This window comes from Leptosomus discolor, chromosome 6 (genome assembly GCF_034619465.1).
Source record: "Leptosomus discolor isolate bLepDis1 chromosome 6, bLepDis1.hap2, whole genome shotgun sequence".
Lineage (NCBI taxonomy): Eukaryota > Metazoa > Chordata > Aves > Leptosomiformes > Leptosomidae > Leptosomus > Leptosomus discolor.
Window position 1 is genome coordinate 43,659,887 of NC_141396.1, and position 12,909 is coordinate 43,672,795.

The following is a 12,909-nucleotide window of genomic DNA, read 5'->3' on the forward strand; positions in this document are numbered from 1 at the left end:
ACAAGGGCGCACCCCCAAAATGTAAGCAAACCACCTCTCCCCAGGACCTCCCCTGGCTTCGGAAGCTCCCACAGCCCTGCCAGTTCAGGTTTTGTGCAACAACAGGTCTCCAAGTTTCCAACTTGATGTAAAATTCTCTGCAGAAGAATTTTGCAAAAACCCAAGTCCTGTGATGTTCTCACTCTAGACCATCAAAGTGAAAGTCAACATTTATTTAACTTGAGCTTAGTGCTCATATCGAGACTTCCAGTCACTACATATCTCCAGGTGTCAAAGAGACTGTTAAAGTTACACTACAGATGTAACGGTATCATCATGTACTACCAATGAATTATACCAAAACGAGAGAAGCTGAAAGCACACACTACATGGAAAATACAGTCAGGAGAGCCATTTGTTTGCAAAACAAGAAGCTATGAACAGTACACAAAGAGCCAGTATGTTCTATCCCATCCTGTCTGCCCAGTCTTGCTGCTTCTTGATAAGACAAAATGGAAAGGGAAGAGTAAACAGCAGTAAACATAAAATATGCACAGAAATCTAACAGGATTATTCAAAATTACATGCCAGTTTGTATCCAAACAAATACCATAAAAGGCACATGATGAACAGTCCAGTTACTAAAGACAAGATACTAATGTGGGAGGGGAAAACAGCTTCCAGGCAACAGAGTAACACAGCAGCTATTGGCAGAATGTCCTAATGTGGGGGAACTCCTTGAGGGTCCTGCTTAAAGTCCGGTGAAATCAATAAAAGACCTACTGATTTCAAGCGATTATGGCTCAGACGCTAATTCCGTGAGCTACATGCTGCCAACTCTCTTTAATCCAGTTACCGACATTCAAATCTTTGCTAAAGATATTCTTCATTGCCAATGGACATTTACTCATTGCAAAAGTGCAGAACCTTTTCCTAAAGCCATTGCAAGTGACTGGCTCCTTCCAGATGGTCTGTCTGCATCCACATGCGCTCACTCATATTTGTCTTTTTCCAAAATACTTACCAGAACCTGTCGACTGTGAAGGAAAATCATTTGAACGCCAAGGCCAATATTTTGCCATAATCCAGCATAAAGCCTAATCATAAAATATAGTGCTTCTAAAAATCTTACATACTTCGTAGTTCCTGACATCTTTAAACGCTTCTTAATTTAATCTTACATATATCTGACTTTATCGACAGACTTAAAAGTTAAAAAAATATATTAAAAGGCTCCAAGTGTTAGGTTCACTTATTAAAGGAAATATATGAAAGAGGTAGAAGATTCAGAAACACTGTAGATGTTCCCATGACAATAACAGATACGGCTGTTGGGCAAGGTATTCACTGCACCACGCAGCAGAATCGGGTACCTTATTCTGCAATGGTACTACCTGAAGCTAAGAACTGGTTAATTTTGGAAAGCTGGAGAATTATAAACTGAGATTTAAAATGGTCCAATTTCTTACCGACTGAAAATTCCCAATCAAATTTGTTTTACAACAGCCTGTAGAAGTCTCAGCCGTTAGCAACCTAACCATCCACTTCTACACAAGATTAACATCTCCACGGTAAAGGGTTTGGGTTCCCCCTGCCCCTGTTTTTTTAGGCTAAACTCACTTGTACTCAAGTTTAGTGCCCCCCAAAATTGTCAAGGGGCTGTCAGGGGCAGCAAGCATAGCATTCAAGCGCATGGTAAAGGCAATTCCAGTAACAAATTAAAAAAAGACAGCAATGAAACTGGCCACTTCCCCAGCATCATTATTACCTAGCGCAGTGAAATCATTATGCTTCTCACAAGCTCCGCCTTGCCATCTAAAATAGCGTCCGAGACGCTCTATCAAAAATACACAACAACTCTCCCCAGAAGGACTTCACATCACCCCATCCTGAACTCGTACTCAGAAGTATTCCCAAGTGTGCAGCAAGTTTGGGCTGCGCGTTACTTAAAGATTCTGTCTCTGTCATTTGCCAAAGTGTTCTTGATTACACCTGAGAGAGGATACACTGGTTGTCTCACTGAACAATGGATTTTGGCTAGTTCCTCTTAAGACAAAGTGCTGCTGTACTGGTTCCTGCAGTCTACCATACAATGGAGATTGTCAAGATGGTCTAAGATACTGAAAAGATAGTATAGATTTTGGTCAAACACCAGTTTCTGAGAGACGCAGTTTTACAGTACTGTACTTTCTGCATTTCCAAAGATGTCTACTCGTAATATTAGAAAATCTGAAGGGTGATGATGTTAGTCATGACTGTTTCTTTAGGCATTTGGCAAAATACAATTATGTATATAACAGCTATTTTTGACATTATCAAATGTTTACATATATACAATCTGTATACTGAGATTACAAACATGTAAGGTAAAAAAAAAAGATATAATCCTTGTTTGTTTGATGTTTGTGTCAAATATTTGCCTTTCAAAGCTTGAAATCCTGTCACAAAAAAAAATTCCTATATTTCTTACTCCTGCATGCTAATTTCTACTACAGTATGTTGTTTATTTCCTTACATGTGGAAAGTAAAGAACACAAGGTTCATGCATACAGCGTACAAGTTTACATCAGCTGGGCTCTCCGGGAGATACTTTCCCGGTTCCACTCTGGTCTGACTGGGGACTGCAATAAACCAGAGAAAAACCTCTCTTATGTGGGCCTGGCAAACTGCAGTGGGATTCTAGGTAAGTGTATCTGTCACCATGCAGAATAACCTTGTCATGTCCTGGCTAATTATCCCCTGTTAGTTGTTATGATTTTGGTCGTTCATCAAATCCAGAAAATACTAGTCAACAAAAAAGAAAGAAAGAAAAAGGACTGGTTTTTTCCCTTCCAGATGAGAGGAGGTTCTCACTGTGATCACGGGCATCTCTGTTGATCTTTTGAATTGTCTGAAGAGCAGATGAACGTGCAGTGACTCAGCGATGCCGAGTTTCTATAAAATTCGAAGTAAACAGTTCAGATGTCACCCCAGGAAAACAGTGCAGCTAAATGGATGTCTCCCATAGCTGGAGAGGGGGGAAAAGGAACACAAACACACATTGGACACTAGGATAAACCAGGCTGTTACCCAAACGGTGTGAGAAGCTTGTTGGGGGAACTGCATCGATATCCCTTGGGTCACCAAGGGAGCGGCTGGCAACCTCTCCACCTGGAGCATCACAACCCACTGCATGTCCTGCTCACCCTGGGGGGCCAGGGGGGCTCAGTCCCTCCAGGTCTGCAAGGGCCCGATGCAAGGCCTCCACATCACCCCTAATGGAATGTTGTTACCCATCCATAAAGCTGGCAAGTAGCTCTCTTTCGGCCCCAGTGAGAGTTCTGGCTGTGTCAGCCCCCGGAGCAGGGAGGGAGGAGAGCCAGGTGCACCGCCTGCTCCCGGGCTGCCCGTCCTCCGCAGCCCGAGGGCTGCCCCTCGCACAGACCCAGCTTGCAACAAGAAAACTAGCAAAACCCAGGCTTCCCAGAAGATTTCAGAGCAACCTGAGCGGGTATCTGTAAACGCCACCACCCAGGCTGCCATAATGGCTGCTGGAGACTCAGCCTTCAGCAGCTTCTGGAGGTAAGGGTGCAAAGGAAATGCCACCGCTGATCTCGCTGGTAGTCAAAGCGTGATTTGCCATGCTTGCCTTTTGAAAAACTACCAGAAAATCAAGTCACTGACGAAACGCAGAGAGAAAAAAGAGACGTACCCTGGCACTTTGCCTGTTGGCCTTTTTCTCCTCGTCAGGCAGTGGTGGCATCGGGTAAGGGTATTTTCTGCTGGAAGCAATAGATCCAGTGGACGAAGACGGGGACTTTGCAGGAGACAGTGTCCTGAGATGTTGAAACACACAAAATAAATGTGATATCTTCGGGTCCTAGCACTGCAACAGCAACTGCCATTACTCTGAAGCTTGGTTCAGAACCAAGTATATAGCTTATTGTTAGCTCAGTATCGGGGCAATAAAGTTGTTTGATCAGTAGTCTAATAATTTCATGATATGAATAAAGGTATTTATAGCTTTCAGGAACACTGGTAGAAAAAAAAATAAATTTCCTACTTCTTACTAGAATTGTCTTGCGTAACAAAAAATTTCTAGTTTATATGGTACTGTAATTAATCATCATAAAATTAACAAACCGAATCTGCAATTGAATAAATACAGAACTGAAAGACAGACATGGCATTACGAAGCCAAAATAGAAAGTGATTGTGTAAATACAAACTGAAGGATGCCTTCTGCCAGTGACTAAATGGCAATTATCAGTGTCTTTATGCATATCTTATACAACTCCTACATGGATACAAACATAGCAAATAAATCTATTATTTTATAACACATTAATTTACACAAATGCATGCGCTTGGAGGCCGAACTGTTAGTTGTGAAGTAACAATGGCATATACAAAGTGCTAATAACAAACTATTAGACATGCAAGCATCATACAGTGCATATTGTTCCAGCCAAAGAAAGAGTCTGATGACAATATACAAAAATGGACTGATTAGTCAATGTCAATCAGCATTTCTGTACAAGGTGAGTAGAGTAAACAGGAGCAAGTAATAAATGTTTGTATCACATGAAAGGCATTCTTTTCATGTCAATAAGGCAGCAGCACATTATTGACTGAAATTTTATACCCAAGAAAACCTCTTCTGTTTCTGATTAGAGATTCTGCACTTTTCCCACTTGAGAGGTTCCTAGCAGGCTCTAAATTGGGCAGAATAACAGGGGAAAAAAGCCTCAAAGTAGAAAAATTGAGCTACCTTGGCCTTCTTGTTCTGTTTTGCAGACAGGGCATTTTTCAAAGGAGGCCTTCCACTAGTGCAGGCACAGCACCCAGACCCTCCCTGAGCTGCCTCCTACTGTCTTCTGAGCTGAACACATCCCTGAAGAGGGAAGGTCTCCCTTGGTTTATACAGACAGGTCTTACAAGCCCCTCAAACGCAGGTAGGGGCTGCCGGTTGCGCAGCTGTAAGCCCCAGTGATGGGCACTGTCACTGATACCAAGGAGCCCCAGGGGCTGCCCTGGCAGACAGCCCCACATCCCCCACTCGGGGATTTGCAGGATCAGGTCCTTTCATCTAGAGAGGATTACAAACAAGGCAGGGACCCTTTTGTGTTTGGAACTGGTTTGTATCTCTACATGAACTTCATTTACCTTTAAATAATTATTTTTATTCTGGACTAGAGTATCATGTTGTGCCTGCAGCTCCCTGCAGCTGCACACTCTCTGGTCTCCCATACAATGACTGATGGCAGCCCGAGCAACAAGGTGCCAATGGCAATTAGTCAGTGAGGCCTCACCAATCTGGCTCATGACACCCTAATGCCTCTGCGGTAGCCTCTACGTTCAATAGCATTTTCAAGATTTCAGTTGGTACAATTATCCAAACATGGAAGAGTACATCTTCAGCACGTGCACTTTGACAACCCCTTAAGATGAACTGGACATATACGAATGTTTTCAGGAAGAAAATTTCAAACAGCTACTGCAGTACAAAACAAGGTTTTCCTATGTTAATTTTTCCCCACAGCTGCAGTAGAATTTAAAGTCTTCACATTTAAATTTATAACAATGCTCCTCGAGATTAGAAGCAAGGAACTGGGGATGCTAGAGCTGACGTGGCAAGCCCTATCAGAAAGCTGTTTATATAGGCACCACAGCCAGGAGCTGGCACGCAGAATAGGGAGGCATCTCCCATCCCTTCCGCCACAACCAGGCACAACATTGCCTCCTGCGTACCACAGGCTCTTCCCATGGGTTATTTTAGGCACCACAAGAGAAGCCCATGGTGAGGGGGAAAGCCATGGCCAATCTACCTGTCCATCGACCTGAGCGGGTGATCCTGGAAGGAGCAATAACCCTCCAAGGATGGGGCACCTTGAACATTTTCCCTACACAGCAGGTCCTCTGACCAGGATCCCTAACTGAGCCTTCAGCCAGGCAGCTTTGCACTATAACTCAAACGCAGTGCTGCCTTTTCAAAAGATTTTGAAGCCCAGACCTCCAGCGTAGCTGACTGCATTTCCTCCTTCTCAGCCTGCCCTCGCATTGCCTGCTCACCTACAGTTTGCACACCTGACTGATGTGCACATTGCTGCTCGCCTGCATGTGCAAAGCTACGGTCAAATACATGGAGAATGCAGTTGCACACTTACAGAAGGGACCTTGCCCTCCCCTCACGGGGCCTCACCACTTCTTTCTGTTACACAGTTACGTGCTGGTTTTTGTCATCTTCAGTGCCATCTACTGAGACTGTGAAAACTTATCACTGTGAAGCTTACGCTCACAGATCTTATGATGCTTCTCGCCTGATAAGCATAGTTGGTTGAGGTGGTTTGATCACCTCCCAGGTTACGCCCTGCAGTCATGTATGTGCTGTGTATCCCAGATTTACATATACTTTAAATGAGAAAGAGGCAGACATGACCTTTCTCATTTACACGATGGAAGAGAGACAGCATTCAGGGACACTTGCAGGTAATGCTGGAGGGTTAAAGGTAGGCAAAACTTGGCAGTTTTGGTCAAGGGTAGGATCCATTTAGCTTTCACTGGTGTTTTAGTTCTCCTGCTACCAAATCCATTAGCTTTCATGCCAAATGTTGCTTCCAGCTGAAATTTATACAAGAAACTAGGACTGCATTCTGCCCTGTACGCGCCATGACAGAGATTCAGAGGTTTTACTGCCAGCCCCAAATGAAGCCATGCACCTCAATGCGCTGCAAGAATTCAAATTTCTGACCAGAAAGCAGGATGTCGTGGCCAGTTTTCAGCCATCTTTCTGTCTTGGAAACTGAAACTAAGAGACTGGGGAGACCATGCTGTGATTCCCGTGGGAGCGGGAGGACATCTGCATGCACTTTCCTGCAGCCAGCCTCCCACCTGCTCTGCCTTCTCGTCACCTCCACGGGGAGAGCATTGGCCCATGAGATGTGTTAAATGTGTCACCTGGTCACACAACTAAACATCTCATGACTTTGAGTGTCATTTTAGCTGAACTCAAGGCAGGTGGCTCCAACCGATCTGAACTGTTCATAAGTTCTGCTTGATTCTGTTTCGCAGACTGAAATAATTTAATGAAATTTAATTAGCATTCAACCTGGTGAAAGCATTTCAAGCCCAAATGTAGATACTATCAGGCTAACCTGACCTTTGCTGCCATGGGTTCAGCTCTTCACAGGACATCATCAGCCTAAATTATCCTACGTTAGGAAGGTGGGGTCTTCTAAAAACACTGATGAGGCTAAACATTTTAATATTTAAATGCAGTTCCTTTTAAAAACCACAGATGTGAGCAAGTTTCCTCAGAAAGCGCAGCCACAGAGGGGAGGCTTGGCTTGTGGGGGGCTGCAGAAGAGGCAAAGACCCTGGCTTGAGCACTTTCGTGCTGCCCAGCAATGCCCCAGAAGCAGCCATTCACACGCTGTAATGAACTCCCTAACTCTTAACATGAAATCCTGACCCTGCTGATGTCAATAGGCATTTTTTTGCGTTGTCTGCCAACAAGGACAATATTATGCTTTGGTTGTAATGGGGAAAAGTTGTGGTTTGTTTTTTTCTTTAAGCACCATCTAAAGGTGCCTCAGCGAGAGCAGGGAGCTAATGGTTGGTCATGGCTCTGGCCTCAGCTGGATGCTGACAGAGCAATGGACCTGGCAGAGCAGCAGAGCCAACCCCTGGCTAATGATCAGCTGAGGAGGAGCCAAGAAGAAATCGAGGAAGAAGACAGCAAGAACACCAAAGCACATTAAAAACAGGAGGGAAATGATAGCCTGTTGTCTCCTGCCCTCCATGCCCCTTGCCAGTGCCCTTCTGATATGCAATGGCCACTTTCCTTCTGGGTACGTGTCCTGGGTCTCCATCTAAAAAACCTGTTCTCTTTGTAAACTATTTTTCTATTTAAACAATGTCCATAGAATCTAAGTTACCACAAATATTTGCATTAAATCAAATGGAGGCAGCTCAGTGCTTCAGTAGGTGCCTTCCAGTCCTCTTTTGGCTATAATTACCTACAGAAATGCCACATTCAGGGATTCTGACAGTTTATTTTCTGATACCACCATGGTTCCTGAATCTTCTAAGATTCAGTGAGGATTTCGAGTAATCCTTTACCATGTTTCATAAGGTCAGTCTGTGCAGTAGCCACTGTAATTGGCAGTAACAAAATAAGCAGTAGTGTCACACTGGTAAAACAGCATACCCTGCAGCATAGCTGAAACCAGGGAAAGGTTTCCTGCCTGGGTTTATTGCTGGAGTTACGCAGCTATGGCCTAGCACATAAAATTAAAATCTAGTCTATACTTTGATCAGGAAAATTAGCTTTTTCTTTACAGATCTCATTTTCTTACTGAAGGGAATCCCACAGCTGGGAGTTTCCAGGCACTAGAGACACTAGCTACTGTTATTATTATTATCATTAATAAAAAGTAATTTTATAGAAATACCCATTAGACTTGTAGACTAGAAAAAAAAAATTAATAACTAGGATACAAGGTGACAGAGAGGAATTCTGATTTTTTTAACCTGATGGAAAAAGTCTTTGTGATACCCAATATCTCTGTTTTCTGAAAATCTGCAACATTCCTAGGAATTGTCGTAAGCATTTTTGTCCTTTTTTGTAATTCTACTTCAACTCCACCTGCAACAGCAACCTTATTCCTAAAACTACAGGGAGACAAGCAAAACAGCGGTGTTACTTCCAGGCTGTCTTCAAAAGAAGACAGACCAAAGATTAGCAATAAAAATACTACTCAGCTAATTATCTGGTGTAAATATCTTATCCTGGGCTATGATTCCTAAAATGTAGTATCAGCCAGACAGTCTCACTTCAGCCTTTCTGGTTCATCAAACAAGGTGTGTTTTGTTCGTGAATTACTTCACAGCCTCAAACCCCAGCCATACAATGTTCAGACACACTGTTCTTAGCAACGAAGTTTTCCTGTCTGTGACAGATTAACCAAAACTGCACCTGAGTTCATCCCAGGAAAAGATTTGATCCTTTGCCTTCCATAACATGCCCGCAGATGACTTCCCCATGGTTACCTCAATTAATTAGGACGTACAGGTTTCTAAATTCATTCTAGTTTCTCTCTCATTTCTAAAGCTACTGCTGCAGGCAATGATTAGTAAGCCTCTATGGTGTAAAATTTTTAATTTACATTTCATCTCTGCTCATATACAGCCCTTAAAACTCACATAGGTCAGCTTAGTCCTCATCTATATGCAAAAAATGCTTGGTTTATCTCAAATACAGTTAGAAATGTGACTCATGCAGTGCAACAGTTGAAACCCTTCACGGCTGGGGTATGCTCCCATCAATTTAATCTAGTTACTAAATCAAGATATACTGATATCAAAAGATGAAAACCAAATTAAGAGTATCCACACAGGAATTTAAACCTGTTTAACTAAACCATTTAAAGTAACGTATTTTAAACTAGGGCTGTCTTCATATTCCATCCATGTCTTTGTTTACTGTGGCCACAGGGCTTCCGATACAAACATCCTGAGAGACAGCTATGGGATTAGGTTATGGTGTGTGACTGATGGCTTTGCCTGAACAAAGGTCAAGAGGGTATTTGTGGGAAAAGGTTTGCTAATAAAAAACACACCTCATTTCTATTGTGAGTTTGCCTAATTTCACCTTCCACTGACTTTTAGTCACTGTCAGTCTTGGTCTGTTTGTCTAAAGGGCTTCCCACGGAGATTTTGCTCCACACGAAGCTACATGGATTTTATGATAAGGTAAGCATTCAGCTGCTCCATTAAACTGAACAGCTTGAGGCTCCACAGTCCCTTCTAAGGTTTCTCAGGGCTTAAACCTCCTTGGTTCTTGAACATACATGTTGAACTGCAGACACCAGAACTGGACCCTGTATCCCAATGCTAAAACCAGCAATGGTGAAACTAATGGACTCGCAATACACCCTGCCTGAACGTCCAAGCACCAACACAGAGACCTGCCTGATACCGGCTGGCACAATCACAACATCCTCCCGTAAGCCTTGGATTCCTGTGCCAGGGATTTTTACTCCTTGTTCAGGACCAAGATCAGGACTGGCAGGCTTAAATTTACCTCATTCGCCCTATTTGTTCATTGGAATGCCCTTCTACCACTTACTCCGATTCAAGAGTTTTAAAGTGATTTAAGAGTTCCTGAAAGCCAACACAATTGGTTTAAAAAAAGTGATAATTTTGTGCTCTTTTAGGACTTTGGGACATTTTTAGTTCTAAAAACAACTATTTAATATCTGCCAGTGTTACTATTGGAATAGAAGTGTTTCATTAGCATCTTGTGATACAACTCCATCACGGATTTTTTCCCAAATACACACTACACATATTGGGTGAATGTTTCTGCCCTTTTGCACTACTATTAGGTCTACTTGTGTAGCAAAATTATTATTAAGATTCTACTTACTCGTTCTTACCATCCTTCACTGTTTCAGCTAAAGATTTTGCTTTGTATTCTTGCTTTTTGTGTTTCTATAATTCTTGTTCCACTTTTGGTACGTCAGCCTACAGCTTCATGGATTTCTTTCATGTTTTATATCATTTGCCACAAATTGTCTTTCATTCTCTCCTACGCTAGCTGATTTTTTTCAGCTGATGCAAACTTCTGTCTCAGCTGTAGGATTGTGTCTTTTGGGAACGTACTAAAATGTTCTCAGTCTCCTGATTCACGTATAACAGGGAGGCCAGCCTTGTGCATGCTTCTTTAACTTGGAATGTATCAAATAATACATGCTTTCCCCTTCCAAAAACAAGTGACATTTTTGGTTGAACCCTACACTCACTTGTAACAGATTCATTAGTGGTTTGATAAATAGAGCACAGAGTATATTCTCATATATTCTCATTTAGTTTTCCAATTACAATATATAAATTATTTCATTGTAGGCTGAGGGTAAAATACCACTACTTTTTATTCTTTTTTCATTTAAATTTTAGTATGCACTATATAAGACAGTGGGTAGAGTCAATGTGTTATGAAACCACTTGCTTCAGTAAATTACATTCTATTTAAGTTAATACTACTTTATTAGTGATAAATATGTCTCATGCCCATAAAACACTACTTGGCATAAAATGATGAGAAAGCTACTACAAGCTATAGATGATGGTGGGAACGCATGCACTACACACATCCTTTCCAGTGGCTTCATTACAACATTCAGAAAAAAGAATGGTAAATTGCACATGAAGCCAAAAACAGACATCAAAATGCAGCAAAAGAAGAGGGGCCCTCACCTACAGTAACTTGTATTGATTTATACAAGGTAGGAGTCCCAAGATATTTGTATATGCTGGAACAGCTCTTAAAAATTATATAGAATTAATTTACAAAATACCTAAAGTATGGTCCTTCAGTGTTTTTATTCACATCTTCTACCCACTTAGCTACATTATATTCTCTTTTGAACCATGGGTTTAAATACCTGCAGAAAGCAATGGAAGGAACAGAGAAAGCAGAAAAACAAGAATAGAAAATCTGAGAACACACAGCACAAGCTTAGCAAGGATGTCTTCATCCCCAAAATGCAAGTGAATATGGCAAATAAATCAGTGTGGATGTTGGGTGAGGACTAGGCAACGTGTACAACTGCATGAGAAAATCTGACCTACGACAAGACTCATATGTTTGAGTAATCTGGAAACACTTTGGGATACATCATTCATTTAACATCCTAAGGATAAAATTCACTCCTGTGCCAAGGGCCAGCGTTAAGCTCATGGGTTGAACTCCTCTCATGATCTCAGAATATGGATGAAGGGGCATTTTGGCTCCAATCTTGCAGTTTACTTGTTGAAGACACACATTTGCACCCATCTAGAATAAATTGCAAGGTAATAGCTAAATGAGCACAGAAACTTGGGCTTGGCCCTTTCTACAGGAATGAATTTCAGCCTCAGTGCATTACAAGGCTCACACTGTTTGCCACTACAGTGGCAATTGTTACACTTATGTGTAAATAACCCTCTGATTTTTCAATGATCATTTAATTTGGTAGAACCACAAGGAGCTTTAATGGGGGCGGGCTGCAGAGTTATCTCACATTTTACAGAAGCAATCTTGATACCAAAACCACACTTTTTTTGGGAAAAACACTAAGCTGCATACTCATGTTAGTTACATAAAAACTATGAAATACAGATGGCGTTTAATTATATGACAGTAATATTACTGGGGAAGAAGAAAATTTTTTTGTAACTCATTTCTCTTAGCCCTCAATAACAAGATTAGCAAATTCTTCCCCCACTGTCATCTTAAAAAAAAAAATAAAAGGGCAATGTAGAAACAGGAGTCTGCCTGGTCCAACTTAAAGTCTGTTCTTGTTGCGTAAGAATGGCAACAGCTTAATGATTGTTTGTGATCATCACCTTTGTATAATGGAGGCTAGCACACTCTGAAATAGGAAACAAACTCTAACCAAGGAAAAAGGGAAAGAAAATTCCTTTTTAAGTTACTTTCGATATTTCTGGGCCAGTTCTTGCCACTCTTATTTATGAGAGTGACTCCATGATCTCATACATGGGAACAGACCTTGCAAGGGATTGCTCAGGTGAGTAAAGGTTGGGCCAGATCATGTTGTTCAACGGCCACCATATTTCAAACCACATCATTGACGACAAAAGCGGCAGCACTTTTTCAACTTCTTTTGCTCCTTTTTTGCTCTGGAACTTCTCTCCACCCCGCGCAAGCACAGCCACAGCTCTCAGAAAGTACTCGCCCTCAGCCACAAATGCTTCTAAGTAGCTTCCTCAGCTTGCTTATTTATCAGGAATCAGGAGTGCTTTATGCTTTCCAGCTTGGGCTCTTAGAGAAAGAAAATGTCAAAAGTGGTAGCGCAGCAACAGATGAACCACAAGTGAAACAACAGGCTGATGCCAGCATCACCAGGAACTAATAAACTTCTGATTTAGCTCTAATTGTAGGTGCGA

General features: G+C 41.9%; 1 protein-coding gene across 1 annotated transcript in view; it reads right to left on the reverse strand.

Annotated features, from left to right (window-relative positions):
• Positions 1–2,965: 2,965 nt before the first annotated feature.
• ADAM22 (ADAM metallopeptidase domain 22) overlaps positions 2,966–12,909 on the reverse strand; it is a 135,316-nt gene continuing 125,372 nt past the window's right edge. The window contains exons 31-33 of the mRNA XM_086467129.1: positions 11,319–11,405; positions 3,671–3,794; positions 2,966–2,986 (exon numbers count right to left, since the gene is read on the reverse strand). Of these exons, the coding sequence (XP_086323255.1) occupies positions 2,966–2,986; positions 3,671–3,794; positions 11,319–11,405 (232 nt within the window). The remainder of the gene's footprint in view (positions 2,987–3,670; positions 3,795–11,318; positions 11,406–12,909) is intronic.